The sequence below is a fragment of the Crinia signifera genome, chromosome 4 (genome assembly GCF_055691185.1).
Source record: "Crinia signifera chromosome 4, ASM5569118v1, whole genome shotgun sequence".
Lineage (NCBI taxonomy): Eukaryota > Metazoa > Chordata > Amphibia > Anura > Myobatrachidae > Crinia > Crinia signifera.
In genome coordinates, this window is record NC_139220.1 from 114,004,665 (window position 1) to 114,022,984 (window position 18,320).

At 44.0% G+C, this 18,320-nt stretch overlaps 1 protein-coding gene across 3 annotated transcripts in view; it reads right to left on the reverse strand.

Annotated features, from left to right (window-relative positions):
• Positions 1-624: 624 nt before the first annotated feature.
• Positions 625-18,320, reverse strand: part of GLT8D2 (glycosyltransferase 8 domain containing 2) — a 49,832-nt gene continuing 32,136 nt past the window's right edge. For all 3 annotated transcript variants that reach the window (XM_083182276.1, XM_083182277.1, XM_083182274.1), the window contains exons 7-10: positions 14,992-15,104; positions 11,717-11,883; positions 8,339-8,451; positions 625-1,169 (exon numbers count right to left, since the gene is read on the reverse strand). In XM_083182276.1, coding sequence (XP_083038402.1) covers positions 1,003-1,169; positions 8,339-8,451; positions 11,717-11,883; positions 14,992-15,104 — 560 coding nt within the window. In that variant the 3' untranslated portion in view covers positions 625-1,002. The remainder of the gene's footprint in view (positions 1,170-8,338; positions 8,452-11,716; positions 11,884-14,991; positions 15,105-18,320) is intronic.

Below are 18,320 nucleotides of genomic sequence, written 5' to 3' on the forward strand. Positions count from 1 at the left end.
GGTAAAGTGACCAATCTTTATTTATTGTCCTAATGTCAGCTTTGCTCTTAAGCTGTGTACACACTAGTGCAACGGGTAGTTGTTATAACATTCTGGCACAATGTTAATTAAGGTCCAAACCATCTCTGTTCCGTCCATCATTAACATGTGTGATGTGCAGAACATCAAACCTAACTGTACACACTAAGCGATATACTGGTTTCACCTGGTGACATATTGCACAGTGTGTACCCAGCTTCACTGATCTTGTTTTCCATTAATTTTGCAGCATTTGTGTATGGAAGTAGTATACTGGGTAAATGTATGGATGCTGGTATACAGACGCTGGCATCCCGATTGAAGGAGTTGGGACAGGGGTCAGGAAACCATACAAACCCGTGTTGCATACTTAATTTGCTATCCCGCCAGTCACGACTGGCATCCTCATTGATGTTAGAATTCTGGCACTGGTCTCCTGGCAGTAGTCAACAGGGTGTCGTCTGTCATCACCACCGCTGGGATGCTGAACACCTTTCTGTTTGCACTGGGAATAAAGTTGGTTATCCAGGCGAAATTAATATATTGTTTGCTTTACCTAACTGCATAGGTTTATTATAGCACTACAGAAAAGTAAGGGTATACCTAAACAGTACATTATTGGTGCAGCCATTGAAGGATATGTTTTTAGTATATAAAGCCTTTATTTCCAAATTACACACAGAAGAGGGGAACACTGTTCATACTTTACTTTAAACAAATCTATTGCACAAGTTTAATATCAAAAGTTCATTTCAGATGTGTACCAGAGTAGATGTTAAGCAGTGCAAATGTAGCCATGTAACACGTTTTGGTTACAGTCTGGAAATAATTGTAGTGTTAGGATCCTCATGTACAATGACAAAGTGTTTTTAATCTTCACAGTAAAAAGAACTTTTTCAAAGATGACATTCTGATGTGATTATTGTATTAATGCTGATCTACAGTATAAATACACCGGTGCCAAATGTATAGATTTGCTGTTTATCAGAGGCGGTGGACCCGGAACTTCCCTGTTGGGTCAGGTATAAACCACTTCAACCACAGTTTGGAGTATGAGCTGGGGAACTGCCAGGGTTTATATCGTCCGTTCCAGTGAAGCAGCTTGGCATCCTGCAGGACGTTCTTAGACAGCTGCTCGTCTGGGCTCCATCCTTCAATAGAAAGTGTATTGCATATAATTATGTATGATGTCCTTGTACACCTCTGCTGGTCCAGTCCCCTATAATGTTCTCAAGTGGATGTTTGAGTCAGCGCTACATCTTTGCCACTGACACAATAGCCTGGGTTATTGATGGATTTACCCGGGTTCTGGTTCAGTGGAAAAGGATCCTTTAAAAGTAACCCAAGTCCAGTGACCCAAAAATCTGACCCGTGTTTGGCAGCTGTGTACGTAGGTGACCCGGGTCAAGCCTATGAAGAGATGATTCAGGGAAGACCTGCTACCCAGGGACCAGCTTGTTGTGTGGATAGGGTTTCAAGCAATTGTGACATGGGATGAAACCAGTATTCAAACATCAGGGTTTGATCAGGGATTTTAATGGAAAGGTGGTTGCTTTTTTGGAACACAAGGATAGAATATCCAGATCTGTTGCAGCTGTCCATGGTTCTTCCAATGCAGTGGTAGCCAACCCTTGCCCTCAAAAGCTACCAACAGTGCACATTTTCCAGACAACCTAGCTGCTGCACAGCTGCACTCATTAATCACTGACACATTTTAAAAGATCCACAGATGGAGCTAATTCGCTCACTTGTGATTCTGTGAGGAGACCTGCAAAACATGCACTGTTGGTAGCTCTCGAGGACTAGGGTTGGCTACCCCAGTTCTAATGTGATACACTTAGCTGGCCTCTGAAACATTACACTCCTAGCAGGGGAATTCATAAATGGACTAGTTTTCAAGTTTTGTAAAAGGAAATAGTAGGGGATTACTGTTAGTGCAGAGTTTCTTGAACTCCATTCTCATGGAATGCTTAAATTGCTGTTTTCAAAGTATCCTCAGGAATAATTAGTATCACCTGAAAATCTAATGGGTTAGTCAGTTACCGCTGGCCATTACCTGACCAGGTCATAATCTTCCTGCAGCTGCAGTGCTCAGCCCACGTGGACGACCCCTTAGTTGCCACAACAACTGCCCCAGCCTCATTATCCTGGCCAGGCTCCAGAAAGGTGTGATCATAAAAAGATTGCTCAGCTGCAGTTTCTCTTCTCACCCTGGCTACAGGCACTGCCAGAGTACAGCTGTGATCTGTAATACCCCTTACCAGGGGCGGATCCAGGATAAAATGACAGGGGGGGCACCAATGATAAAAAAAAGGGTTTGGATGGGGGAGGGGCGGTGTTAGTGGTGCCAGTGTACATGCTGAGAGAGCGGCAGGAGAGGGTGGGAATGGAATTAAAAATAGGCCTTGGCATTTAACCCCTTCCCGACATTTGACGTACATGTACGTCATGGTCGGGAAGTACTTCCCGACATTTGACGTACATGTACGTCATGGCTTTAAACTGTCACTGCGTCTATAGACGCGGTGACAGTTAGGAGATGTCTGCTGTCCCTGACAGCAGACATCCCCCCTCGCCGCCCAGGGGGGGCAGGGGTGCCCCCCCCGGTCGGCGATTGCTGTGATTGGCTGTTCAAATCTGAACAGCCATTCACAGCGTTTCCTGTGTTACCGGCGGCTAAGCCGCTTGGTAACACAGGGATCGGTGGTGATCGGTGCTGTTAAGTACAGCACCGATCACCACCGATGAGCAGCACCCCCCTCCCACCCACCCGGCCCGGCAGCAGGCTCACCCGGCGGCGGCAGCGGCAGGAGCGCACGCAGCGCGCACCCCCCTCCCCCCCCCCTGCCAGCCGCAGCAGCAGCATGAGCTGCATAAAAAGTAAAAAAAAACATGATAATGAACTGAAATATATATATATATATGTGTGTGTATATATATATATACACACATATATATATATATATATGTATATATATATATATATATGTGTGTGTATATATATATATATATATATATATATATATATATATATATACACATACACACATATATATATACCAGAGGTTCCCAAACTTTTTTGAATCACGGCGCCCTAGAGCATCAAAATATTTTCAAGGCACCCCTAGGCCAAATGCTTCTTATTGAGAAATTCAGAAAAAAAATTATTCAATTAAGTGCATTGTGTTTATATGTCACAGTTATCTGGTGAGGGGCAGGATTTGCTTCTGTTTGTCCACATATATTATGATTGGCAGCCATAAGCACTGGTTTTGCCTGGTACATTGACCATAAATAATATGAATTGATCCTGGTCCACAATCCAAGGCACCCCTGCAAGTGTCCTGAGGCACCCCAGGGAGCCTAGGCACACAGTTTGGGAACCACTGATATATACATTGATATATATATACATTGACAAAATTACATTTTTTTACACAAAAATGCAAATCTGGCTCAAAATTTTTCATTTTCACAAGGAATGAAGGAGACAAAGCACCCCAAAATCTGTGCCCCAATTTCTCCCGAGTACGGCAATGCCTCACATGTGACCAAAAAATACCAGTTGGGTGCATGGCAGGACTCAGAAGGGAAGGAGTGATATTTGGATTTTGCAGCACAGATTCTGGTTGAATGACCCCCGAAACACCCATACAGTGGAACCCCCCCACAAGTGACCCCATTTTGCAAACTACACCCTTCAGGGAATTCATCTAGGGGTATAGTGTACATTTCAAACCCCCAGGGGTTTCACCAATTTTGATACAACTGAGCTGTGAAAATGAAAAAAATTTTTTTTTCATTTTCACTGCCCAGTTGTACCACAATTGGTGAAACCCCTGGGGGTTTGAAATGTGCACTATACCCCTAGATGAATTCCCTGAAGGGTGTAGTTTGCAAAATGGGGTCACTTGTGGGGGGGTTCCTAACTTTTAGCATTTTATGGTGCCTAGAAACCTACATGGTGCCTAAAAAATAATCTCATAAAAAGGAGGCTCCAAAATCAAGTAGGTGCTCCTTCTATTATGAAGCCTGTGGTTTGGTCAACGTGCACACTAGGGCCACATATAGGATATTTATGAAAACAAAAGAATTGGGGGAATCAATTTTTAGTCACATTTCTCTAGTAAAATGTACTGTGTTCCTTAGAAAAATGTATTAAAATTGCAAATCTGCAAAAAAAATGAAATTTTGAAATTTCACCTACACTTTGTTTTAATTCCTGTGAAACACCTAAAGGGTTAACAAACTTCCAAAATGCTGTTTTGAATACTGTGAGGGGTGCAGTTTTTGAAATGGCATCATTTATGGGGGTGTCTCACATACAAGTCCCTCAAAGTCACATCAGAACTGAACTGGTCCCTAAAAAAATCAGTGTTTGAAATTTTCTTGAAAATTTGAGAATTTGCTATTCATATTGTAAGCCTCCTAGTGTCCAAAAAAATGAAAATGAGGTTGAAATAATGATGGCAACATAAAGTATACATATGGTCTATGTTAGTTATTAACTATTTTGAGTGGTAAGATTATTTGTCTCACAAGCAGAAAATTTAACATTTTGCAAATCGCAAAATTTTCCATTTTTTTCCGACATTTTGGTATTTTTCACAAAAAAACAGACTGTATCGACGAAAATTTACCACTAACTTGAAGTACAATGTGTCACAAAAAAACAATCTCAAAATCACTGGGATAAGTAAAAGCAAAAAAAAGTTATCCCCACTTAAGTGATACATGTCAGATTTGAAAAAAAGGGCTCTGTCAGGAACGCAAAAACTGGCTCTGTCAGGAAGGGGTTAAAGTACGCAGGCCCACCATGGCGACAAAAGTGAAGGATGTAGTTGTGCGCGCTCCAGAAAAAGGTGTGTGGCCACTCAACAGGGGGCATGTCAACACCATATACAACTTCTACACATTATGCAACAAAATACTAGACCCCATTATACTTTCCCCTTACACATGATGCCAAATGGAATGAGCCAAAATTCAAATAATGCCACATGGATTGTGTCAAAATTCACATAATGCCACACGGATTGAGCCAAAATTCACATAATGCCAAATGGATTGTGTCAAAATTCACATAATGCCACACGGATTGAGCCAAATGCATAAAATGCCATACGGATTGAGCCAAAATTCACATAATGCCACATGGATTGAGCCAAAATTCACATAATGCCACACGGATTGAGACAAAATTCACATAATGCCACACGGATTGAGACAAAATTCACATAATCCCACACGGATTGAACCAGAATTCACATAATGCCACACAGATTAAGCCAAAATTCACAATACACTTCATAAACAAGGCGCGCATTAAACATTTACACCATAATGTCCATTACACGTTAAGTTACACGCCATTATGTCCATTATGTGTTATGCCAAACACCATGCCTATTAAAAATTATGCTACATAAGTGCTGCTTCTCTACATGCTCATTGCCAAGGGTTCCATGCTCATTGCCAGATGTTCCATGCTCGTTGCCATGTGGGATTACATGCTCATTGCCAAGGGGGAATACATGCTCGTGTTAAATGGGGGACAGCAGAAGTGATAGCCACTGACAGCGGCAGAGCCTGGCTGTATTCAGAGCACTGCAGGTCCCGGCTATTTGAAATGATACCCCTTTCACACCAGAAAATGCATTCCCAGGTTGGCCCCTTTTACACTAGCCTAGTCCCTGCATTTTCTGGTGTGAGGGGGAGAGAAAACCACCCCTCCCCCCTTTAACCAGTTATCTCATTTAACCGGCTTTATCTTCGGAACCAACTGACCCATTTACATGAGACAAGTATTATATTGAAGAACTTTTGAGTGGGCTTTGAATGATTTTGGTCCAGTGAAACTGGAACGTTTGGTTCCAGAGTAATCTGCCCTCAAAAAACATGAACAGCCATGAAATTACATTTCAAAAATAAAAAAATCGGTTTACACGCAATAACTCTGGAACCGATTGACCGATTTGGACCAGCCTGGTATCATATTGAAGGCCCAGCGATTTGGAATTGAATGAAATCAACCACAAGCTTCTGTGATGCCAGGGCGGGAACTGGCAGCCATCGGAACCGGGTGGGGGTCGGAATTGATGGGTCCCATATTATCCTATGGGGAAAAAACGTTACAGGTTTGCCAGGCGATATCTCTGGTTCCCGGGAGGCTAGAGACACGGGGCTGGGCTCGTTGGAAAGCCCTGGTCCTCAGCTACAAAATAAATGACAGGGGGGCACGTGCCCGGGTGCCCCCCCCCTGAATCCGCCACTGCCCCTTACAGACATACTACTTGGGATTTAAACCCAGTACAATCCTGGGTCCATTGCAGGTTCATAGGACCCAGGGTTCTAGTAGACTAAAATCCCTGGTAGAGACATTCAGACACGCTAGTCCAGAAATTATGCATGTGCATGTGAAAAATCCTGGGATTTTTGCATATTTCTGAAAGGAGTATTACCCTAATAGTATCATATGCCAGCCTGGGCTGAGTACAATGCAGCAGCTCCCCCTCTACCAGTCAGCAGTGAGTTATGAATGATTCTTAGATAGGGAACCTTGACATCCTCTCTTTACTGATGGCCTGCTCACACAATAAAATGCTATTACAGGCAGGGCCGCCATCAGAAATTGTGGGGCCCGGGACCGGCAAAATCTCGCCCCCCCCCCACACACACACACACACACACACACACACACCCGACATCCACCCTCCCCCACCAACACCCCAGCCTGCCGTCCGGTGTATTAACAGCTTACCTGTTGCGGTGAACCATCTGAGTCGTCTATGATCTGGCTGCGGCATGCTGAGCGCCCACACTGTAAGCCCCAGGATGATGACATCACACCATGCACGGCTTACAGTGTGCGCTGTGAAGCAGGAGGATCCAGCCAGGCCCTGGGGACAGTCTAAGTGTCTTCGTGCGGAGGACCTGCGGCCCGCCGCTGTGTAGTGGTGAGGACGGCTAAAGTGAATGGTGGTGCTGGCAGGCTGGGGCCCGGGACAGTTGTACCCCTAGCATCCCCCTGTCGGCGGCCCTGATTAGAGGCCATTTGTAACAATTAGTGGAAGAAGTAAAAATAAAAAACCCTTCTACTGTTATAGTTTAGTAAATTGACTACACACAATAATAATAGTAACTAATTATGGGGTCGTGGTAAACTTTTATAATGACGGAACCGAATAAATGCATTTATTACAGCTTAGTGAATGTACCCCAAAGTAGCAATAGAAGTGGTCATATCCTAAACAATATATAGAGGAGGATACACGTATGATGAATAAAATCGGTAGTAGATTTATCTGTCTGATGGAATTCATTACAGTATAAATATTAAAGTGGACATTTCTTTCATGGACAGTTGTATATGTTTCCTATAGTCTGTCTATGTATTATTGTACCGATAGTGCCAATCAAACAAATTTTAATTTCATGATGGGTTGTGACATCCTTTTTTGGTACTTATATGTCAGTTGGGCGCCCACTAAGCTATTTGCTTAGTGTTACGCGGCCCCTCGCGGGGCTTGCCACGCTTCAGACTCGGTGGCTCACTGCGCTCGCCACACTATATAAAATCAACTCCATGCCGACCTGGATAGTGGTGGTATGAGCGTACTTACTATAGTGGGCGCCAACTAACATATAAGTACCTTTTTTTTATTTTTATTGCTGGCTGCAATAGGTGGTTAGCACCTAATCAGTGGGTTACTATATTGTGCCAGTGAGCACCTTGCCTACAACAAGTGGCAGCCATTTTATGAGCTGAACCAATAAGCCAACATTCACAAGAAAGCCGTCAAATATCAAATCTTTGACATCACCTTGGCACTTCCTGCCTGTTATTCAGTAGGTTCTGATTTATTAAACTGCATTCTTATTGATATTTGTTCAGCCCAAAAAAAATAGACACCTCCATTATGAGGGGCAGGTTAATGTAAAAGATCACCATGAATACAATTATCTCAAGCAATGTAACTATTATGTGGCATATATTATTTAGTTGTAATAAATCTGAAACTGTCTCAATGGGTGCCGAACGGCTCCCCGACAGTCGCGACTCCGACAGTCATTACTCCGACGTCGGAATCCCGACTGCTCCCTCGTGGGGGTCCACGACCCCTATAGAGGGAGAATAAAATAGGTGGCGAGCACAGCTCACCACCATGCCCGCAGCGTGGCGAGCGCAGCGTGCCTGCAGCGTGTGCAATTGGGATTCTGACGTCTGAGTAATGACTGTCGGAATCCTGACTGTCGGTGAAATATACCACACCCGTCTAAATACTATATTCCATAATTAAAGGTGCTTGAGTGTACTTACCCAAATGACGAATGTGCCAGTCTGGAGGGATATTGGAGTGTTTCTCATAGAACACAATAAGCATAGGAGGAGTAGCTACACCACCCCCAACGGTGCTGCTATACAGGTTCTCCCTGCAAAATATAGCAAAATGTGTCAGAAATGATCTGAGGTGATTGTTTTTGGGAGATTATTGTATGGCATAGAGGCAAGATTCAGAGATGAACACAGAATGCGCCGCAGCACATCTTGTGTAAATAGTTTTCTCCTGCCAGCTTCTGTGATCTGCAGCTGTGTCTGAAGGGGTTGGGATCGTTGGGTCGATTATAACTAGGTCAACAAGCATTGGGTCGACACCACTAGGTCGACATGCAGCAAGGTCGACATGGATCTAGGTCGAAATGACATTAGGTCGACACAAGCATTAGGTCGACATGGGCTAGGTTGACAGTCAGAATGTCGACATGGACACAGTTTGAAGTGCACCGCATCCCCTCGCAACGCTTGCTTCGCTCGCAATGCTTTGGGCACATTATTTATTCTCCCACCACGCCCTAGTGGATGGTAGGGCATAAAATATCACCTGTCTGCACATGTCGGCTCAAAAAAACAGTGAAAAACCCCATGTTGACCTTTTGACTGTCGACCTAGCCCATGTCGACCTAATGTCATGTCGACCTAGACCCATGTCGACCTAGACCCATGTCATAGTTACATAGTTACATAGTAGGTAAGGCTGAAAAAAGACTCTGGTATTTTACAGACAAATTATATTTCTTATTTGTACCCATGGATGTTTTTCTCCAGTAAATGTTTGTCCAACTTTGCCTTGAACGCATTTAATGAGCCAGCCGTTACCACCTCTCTGGGAAGAGAGTTCCAGAGTTTGACTGTTCTGACCGTAAAGAAATTCTTTCTACTAGCTGAATGAAATAATTTTTCTTCTAATCTATACTCATGCCCTCGTGTCCTAGATTCCTTTCTAGTAGAAAAGAGGGTGTGTGACAGTTTCTTATATTGGCCCTTGATATACTTGTACATGTTGAGCATGTCCCCCCTTAAACGTCTCTTTTCTAATGTAAATAGTCCCAAATTGCTTAATCTCTCCCCGTAGCTTAAATTCTCCATTCCCCTAATAAGCTTTGTTGCTCGCCTTTGGACTTTTTCTAATTCTATGATGTCCTTTTTATAGTGTGGGGCTCAGAACTGCACTCCGTACTCGAGGTGAGGTCTCACCAATGCTTTATATAGTGGCATAATTACCCTTGAGTCCCTAGTTTCCATTCCCCTCTTAATACATGCCAAAATTTTGTTGGCCTTTTTTGTAGCTACATTACAATGGGCACTACATCCTAGTTTGCTGTCTATTTGGACTTCTAGATCCTTTTCAAGTATGGAATTACCCAGTTCCTCTCCGCTAAGGTTGTAACTTGCACACTGGTTGTGTCTCCCAAGGTGCATAACCTTACATTTATCTACATTGAACCTCATCTTCCATTTTTTTGCCCACTCATCTAGAATTGCAAGATCATTTTGAAGCATGGTGACATCTTCTGGTGATTTGATGACTTTGCTAAGTTTTGTATCGTCCGCAAAGATGGATACATTGCTGAGTAACCCTATCCCAATATCGTTAATAAAAATGTTAAACAGAATGGGCCCCAAAACCGAACCCTGGGGCACTCCACTTAGTACCGGTATCATATCTGATACGGCACCATTCACAACCACTCTTTGTTCTCTATTACATAGCCAATTCCCTACCCATCTGCAGATATTTTCACCCAATCCTAGGTTCTCCATTTTATTAATCAATCTCTTGTGAATCTAGGAAAATCACATCTACAGCATTTCCATTATCGAGGTTTTTGCTAACCTCTTCATAGTACCCTAGTAGATTAGTTTGGCATGAACGATTTTTCACGAACCCATGTTGGTTAGTACTGAGTAGACGGTGATGGTCTAAATATTCCTGGATACCATCCCTTAAAAATCCTTCAAATAGTTTACCCACAATTGATGTTAAACTAACGGGTCTGTAATTAGCGGGATCTTCCTTTTTTCCTTTTTTGAATATTGAATATTTTGAATATTGGCACTACCTGTCGACCTTGCTGTATGTCAACCTAGTTGTGTCGACCCAATGCTTGTCGACCCAGTTGTTGTAGACCTAACGACCATCAGCCGTCTGAAGGTGCAGCAAGGGATCACTCTACATGAACATTGGTCATCTGAGTAACCCTCTTGTTTCTTCAGAAGAAGCAGAGAATAACTTGGAAAGTGAGCTGACACCCCCGGTTTTGTAAAACACTTACAGTCACCAGCTCTACCCAGCCCCCAAACATGCTCAACATGTCAATCATGCTGCAGCTTAAAAGGCACTGCAACTGCCATCACAGACCCTGATGTTCACATACGCAGTGGTGCACATGGGCATATCAGTCATCGGAGAATTGCGCATGCCATCGAGTTTGTGTTCATCTCTGAATCGGGCCACGTGCATTTTTCAAATTTAGTTGAACAAGTTAAGTGTTTAAACTAAGCTAACAGAAGTATTAACAATAAGACAAAGGGCCAGATTCTCCAAGCTTCAAAAGTGATAAAATGGAGAGTGATAATCAGCTCCTACCTGCCATGTCACAGACTGTGATTGGCTGGTTGTTTATCACTCTCCATTTTATCACTTTTGAAGCTTAGAGAATCTGGCCCAAGGTCTGTTAATCTATGAAGATCAGTCTTAAAATAGCTGAGAAAGCTATACGGAAATTATATATTGTCTCATGACATTATCCATTTAAAGTGCTGAACTAAATTGGCGCAGTGCAGATTAAGAGGTGTATTCAATCCCCGCCGCTATTTCTGTCGTGGAAAATAGCGGTGAGCGCCTAATCAATGCTGACGTTCCGAGCATTGAAGGGGAAGAGCGACAGATCGGACCCGACTTTAAAAGTAGTCAGGCCCGTTTTTCTGAAAATGTCCATGGTTTGTGGATATCACATCCCGATCTCAACAATCCACTGCCGTTTTCGCAGACACACCCCCTTTTCAACAACCGGCAGGCGGGCATTGAATCCCTTCTACCAATAGACTGGCTAGCAGGCCAAAAACGGGCCAGGACTGTCGGGACCCGGGATTAAATACCCCCCAAAATCACATATTCACTCATATTGTATGGCTAGTATGGGGACAGTGCCAAGATGGAATGTTTGTGTAGCATACAATGTTCCCGATTTGCCATTTTGGCTAATTCCAAATAATTAAATATAATCCTAATTTAAATGGATTCAAAAACCACCCATAATTTTCGCAATTATTTATAATTTGGGTAATTTTTTCCTTCTGTAAGAAAAATATGAATCTACTAAAAAACATTTACTTATTACCAATGGAATCACTTACTCCACATTTTTCTTCATCCATTTTTCTAGTTTTTTGGTAATGTGCTGCTGCCTCCATTCAGTCATATTGGCAACAAATACACCTGGGTTGAAAGAACAAGTGCTGGGGCTGATGCCAAGCTTCTGAACTGAATTTTTCCTGTAATCCAGATATCCCATGTATGTGTTCTGCAAGAGGAGAAAACAATGACCAGGTTAATACAAAAAAACATAGTATATGACACAGATGTCAATATTATTTAATTATAAACTAGGTAAAAGCCTGGGGCTGGATTATGGGGGTGATGCCGGCACACCATAGAGCAGCGTTAGCTATGCCTAGACACAGTATATGTGTAATGGACAGGCTATTATGATGCTGCACTGTATACACCAGTACTGGCATGTGCAAGCTCACCGCACAGCTCCTGGCCTGGCTAGGGGTGGAGCAGACCAGTAGTAACCAGCAGCTGGCCAAAAGGATCTTGGCATGGCCTGGCCTGTGTCTAATCATTAGTGTCCGGCATTTGCCCAGATTGTTCTGGTGCCTGTCTGATGCAAAGCCTGAATATTGCTGTCACTCAGGAGCAGATGTATATAGCAGTGATAAAGTGCCTGGTACTTATCACCAGCCAATCAGCTCCTGACTGTTAAGTTACAGGCTGGTTTTAAAAAGGAAAGTTTAGGAGCTGATTGGCCGGTGATTGAGTAAGACCAGCTTCAAAATGCTGGAAGAAAAGTGCAAAAATATGTGATCAAACAAAACTCAAAATCTAAGTGTGTGTAGCAGCATAGTATCTGTGTGGAAATAAAAATACAAAGTTTAAAAATGGTTCCCGCTGAATATTTAGGGTATGTGTATACAAAAATGTTGTATACACATACCCTAAATATACAGCGGGAACCATGCGACGCTGTGGAACTGGGACCCGAAGCTTCTTAGGTATCTTAGCAACGGCTGCGTCATACATGGGCGGAGCAGACAACCCGGATGTCAGGCGCCCGGTCCCGGCGTCAGCCAGCAGAGAGACACGTATTTAAATAGTAGCCTTATATAAGGTAAGAGAGCACACTGGCTCTGTATTCTTTTCTTTACTTTTGCACAGCACCTTGCACTTTTAAATGCACGTCCTGATGACAAGACCAAACGGGTCTTGAAACGTTGACAACGATGTTAATGTAATTTTTATGTGCACCATAAATACCTTTTGAATTCCAAGCCGTAAGAGTGCTGCCTTCATTCCTGGGGAGCCGGGTCAAGGTCCCAGGATCCCTGTCTACTGATTACTAACACGGGAAGGCACCTCGACGCATTGCACCATTATCAGTGAGTGCCGAACAAACCCTGAAGTATATATATATATACATACATACACAGCAGAGATATAGAGTGCGCCTTCTCATGTGTCACCGCCACCACCTTAAATTGTTAGGTGTAAAATTGATAGAATTGATACTTTGCTCAATTTCAAAAGATATTTATACAATTTATTAAAAAATCAATAAAAGGCAAATTTCCAGCATTGTTTCATTCATATGGAGTCATATTTCCCATCATCCCAATAACCCGAAGCGTTTCGTCACTTGGACTTCATCAGGGGTATAACAAAAAAGACTCAATGGAAAAAAGCTTCAGATTGAAAGAAATGACTAGGCTGGTTCTTCTGTGATTCTTGAACAGACTAGAATTAAGATTCAGTAACGATGTAGGATGGGGCAAAAATAGGGTGATGTGTGGAGAGGTACAGTATATCCGTCAATCCTCTCACAGCAGAGAAATATTCCTATCATGCCACTCCAATAGCTGCACATGCAGCACATGCAGGGCAGTTATCCTGAAGATGGGGTGGTGTCCCCGAAAGCGCTTGGTAGTGCTGTGCCCAATACATCTATTTGAAACTGCTGACTGGTGTCCGTGTGCCTCTTTCTTGTGGAACTGCATTTAATTATTGGAGAGTGCACCGGATCAAGCTGGGAGTGCCGGCATATAAGGATTATATATATATATATATATATATATATATATATTTTAATAAGCCCACTCAAAGCAAAAGCTTCGAAAGCTAGTTGCCTCTGTGAGAGAGAAAGATGTAGTTTCACTCGCTGCCAACAGATGTGTGGTACTCCTGGTCACTTACCCGCCACCTTCACAGCCAAGTCTGTTGCAATGCCCTTTAAGACCTTTTTGCCCCAGATGGGTCAATAGATCAAGTGTAGGTCATAGCCAGGGCCGGATTTAGGGGTCAGGCTGCCCCTAGGCAGTACATTTTTGGCCTTCCCCCATGACCTGAGATGCAAGTTAAAGTTTCCCAGACATGGAAAGCAGTGCATGGCTGGAGTACCTGGTCAGCCCATCCCCGGCGTTCAGTCCCACTGCCCGGCTCAGCTCCACCACCGGTGGTTCAGCCTGAAGGTCGGTGATGGAGCGGGAGAGCGGCCCAGCCAGCCTGAACACATCTTCAAGTGGGTATGGGTGAAAACCAGACCAGGACAAAACCCCCGGACCACCGGACCGGACATCAAACTCTGCATTTTGTAGCTTGTAGCCTCCGGTCCGGGGGGGGGGGGGGGGGGGGGGTTGGGGGGGTGTCCTGTCCGGGTGTGTCCTGTCCGGGGGGGCTGCCTGCCACACCTGTCACCAGGTAGAGGAGGAGGGGTAGACTAAAGCCTCCCTGTATGGTCTGGGCATGTAGCAAAAGTCGGATGGTCTGGACCACCCAGGGCGGCTGTAATCTCCCCTCCTCCATGTCCCTAGTGATAGCTATCACAATGACCCCCGGACAAGACACCCCCCGGACAGGACACCCCCCGGACAGGACCCTACAAGCTTCGGACTGCAGATTTTGATGTCCTGTCCGGCGGTCAGGAGTCTAGTCCGGGTCCGGTTTTTACATAGTCCCTCTTCAAGCTGCTTCTCCACGGAACTCCTCCATCTCCACCTCCTGCACCGTGCCCCTGTCATCCTCCTGCCAGAGGCTACTGCAGCTGGCTGCCAGCCACACCGACACCTCCACACCGGAATCCGTGGCACAGGTACCTCCAGAAATCTGTATGAGCAGGAGCCTCATCCGGCACAGGTCACTCGCTCCAGGTCTCTACGGGCAGCTGTGTAAGGGATAATGTCAGTGCTGCCGCTGCTCGCTCAGCCATCAAATGCTGCTGACTGTAGAGACCTAGAGCTAGTGACCTGTGTAGGGCAAGGCTCCTGGCTGCCTGCTGCCTCTAATTTGTGCCTCACGGGCCTAGTGGTAAATCCGGCTTTGGTCATAGTACTCATATGCATTATCCACCAAGTACCTGTATTCCTACTTTCATGACAATTTCTTGAAGTGACGGTAAGTCACAATCATCAGAAAATGCAGCAATATGCCCTCTAGATATTTTTGTGTTGTAAAGTTCCTGGATATCTCCTGTATAGAAAATAAAACAAAATACTTGTAAATAAACTTTCAGTCAGGAGATCACTTACATAGAGCTTAGTATATTATGTAAGTTTAAAAGAGGTTTTGTTTTTTATCTGAACACTTACTGGCTGAGGAGTGAGCACAGAGTATAGATCACATTATGCAACTACAGAGACTAGTGTCTTCTGCACAGTCCTCAAGCCTGGCCATATGAGACCGCTCAGCAACAGTGAAGAGTATGGGTGAAATGTAATAGGATGAGAGATTCAGAAAGTGAGAGATTTGGTAAGAAATCTCCAGTTTTTTTAAAGTGGCAATCATTGACACAGCAAAACCAGTGTGATTTTGCTGTGTCAATGATTGCCACTTTAAAAAAGCTGGAGATTTCTTACCAAATCTCTCACTTTCTGAATCTCTCATCCTATTACATTTCACCCCATGTGTTCACTTTGAATTGTGCTGAGGAAATACCAACTATAAGTTCTCTTGGTTATACAACATTTTCCTCAAAGCTCCCTCAGTAGAAGCTATATCGTGGGCAGTGTTGGACTGGACCACAAAGGTACAGAGGAACCATAGGTGCCGATTCTGTGGGTGCTCAAGGGCCCAAGTACCCACGGAAATTGTTGAGCACCCACGGGCCCGAGTCCCGCTGCTGAGACGCCATATTAACTTGCTAATTTGCAGCTGCAGCACCCACATTGCCGGACCCGCCACCTGGAACACAGTATGCTAGGAAGAGTGTATTCTGTCCGCAGAGTACCTGCACTGTGGGGGCATGTACCTGCACTGTGTGTGGGGGCATTTATGTACCTGCACTGTGGGGGAATTTATGTACCTGCACTGTGGGGGCATTTATGGATGTGGAACTCTGTTGCCGTAATTTGAATATTGGAGACAACTGTGCTCCGTAATATAAATTGGTATTATTTTGTGGCACACCCCTTCCTCATGAAGCTACTCCTCTATATTTTTGGCTTGAGCACCCACCAGCAAAAACATAAATCGGCAACTATGAGAGGAACCCCCTGGTGAGCCCCACTGCCACATTTTCCTCTAGAGATTAGCTTCTAGACTTATACATTATACTTATGTTACCTTATACTGCACAGCACTAGGTGTATTTTCTACAATGCATTGCTATTATTAATCTTGTACATTACGATGCATACACTAGCAGCATTTACTATATATATATATATATATATATATATATATATATATATATACACACACACACACACACACACACATACATATACATACATATATATATATATATATATATATATATATATATATTTATTTATCAAGGGGCCCAGACTATCCACACCACTTAACATGGGCCCCAACCACTGCATTGCCCTGGTGTGCCCTTTATGCTCCAGTCCGACACTGATTGTAGGTGCAAGGTCGAGAGGGCACCAAAGCTACCCTTCAGGTACCCAAGTGACATACAGTAGTCCTCTTCTGGGTCACTGAAGGCTCCTGCCTGCTGCAGCACCTTCGTTTTGAGCATGTATGCTAAATGTAGTGAGGGCCAATCAGTTTGTAGATACCATATAATGCTTGTACTCAAAGTGTGGTGATAATGGTAACTTTTATTTAACCCAGCTTATAGATGGGTGTGTTGATCGATGCAAAGAGTTCAGCAAATATCTGAATTTAGGGCTTAATTTTGTCACGAAATGGGTGTGTGGAATCAGTCGTGACTGGAGTGGTCAGATGGTGGATTGATGGAGTGGTGCGGATCTCAGGAAGAGAGGCGTGACCAGCCGGAGATGGGTTAACACAAACAGGTTTATTGAAGGAACTCATAACAGATAATGTAACCAGGATCAATACTTCTTGATTGGACAAATAATAACTAGATGCAAGTCTCTGATAAATAACAAGTAACAAAAGATAGCAGTCCTTTGCAAAAATAAACAAGATGGCAGTCCATTCAAAATAAACAAGATATGTGCCGGTAGTTCTGGGAGGATAAGGCAATGTTCAGGATTTGAGTTTAGAGAAAAGGATACCTGAAGATTGGACGGCTGGATGACTGAAGATTGGACGGCTGGATGACTGAAGATTGGATGGTTGAATGATTGAAGATTGGATGGCTGGGATCAGGATACAGCTGAATGACAGGATTACTGGAAGCTTACAGCAGAGACGTAGCACAAAATGGCTGGATGCAGCTTGTATCAGGCAGGTCAGGAAACTGGTATCAGGACAGGGTAGCGACTTGGCGTTGACACAGGAACAAGTGACGGAGATAACAGAACTGAAATGGCTGACTTGGCATATAACAAATAACTGAAGAAAACCGAGTATAAACACAGGAACTAGATGAGCAGGAACTGGACAATTTGTGTACCAGACCGGGAGCGCTGGACCAGCTGGACAAGCAGAGCCTCTGGGAGCTGAACGCTGAAGACTCACGCAGGGATTCAGGAAGCAGGCTTGAACTGCACAGAACATCCAGAGCATGCAGCAGGAAGACAAGTTGCTGAAGTCAGTTCTGCCTCTGTGAGCAAGATATTTATCCCCCCTGCCTTGTATTGATTGGAGGAAATGACAGAGGGCAATCTGCAATCTGAGGCATGAATCCAGAATACTTCAGTCTGAACTAAACAGGTGAGCCACATGGAACAGGAGAGCAAAGGGTTACAGGTGATTCCAGCTTCTGTCTGGATTTCCATCAGGTGCACCAATCAATGAACCAGCAATGCACAGACTGTCTGGCAGCATGAATGGAGACAGGACTGAGTCAGACTGAGACACAGAGCAGAATCACCATTCAGGTAAGCTTGACTAAGCAGATCTGTGACATTACCCCCTCCTTCAGGGTGGACTCCAGACACCTATGCCAGAACCTTCTTTGGAAGGGAGCTCAAGGTTAACGACGATGCTTCTTCTTTTTCTTAGATGAATGCTTTGATTTTTTTGAGGAAGGTGAAGCTTTAGGTTCTGAAAAACAGGCATCAGAGAGCACAGGACCTCTCAGGAAGGGAGTGGCATCATAATCAGAATCATACTCTGAATTTGAGTCTTGGTCTAAGGTCAGGATTGAAGACCTCTCAGTTGAATTGAAACTCCCTGAAGGACCACTGAGGTAGCATGAAGCGGAAGATCCAATACATATGGTGGGTATTGACGGGGCAGATTGCTTTTCAGAAGATGATCCTGGAGAATTGGACAGTCCAGAGGAACCAACACAATGGGTGGACATGG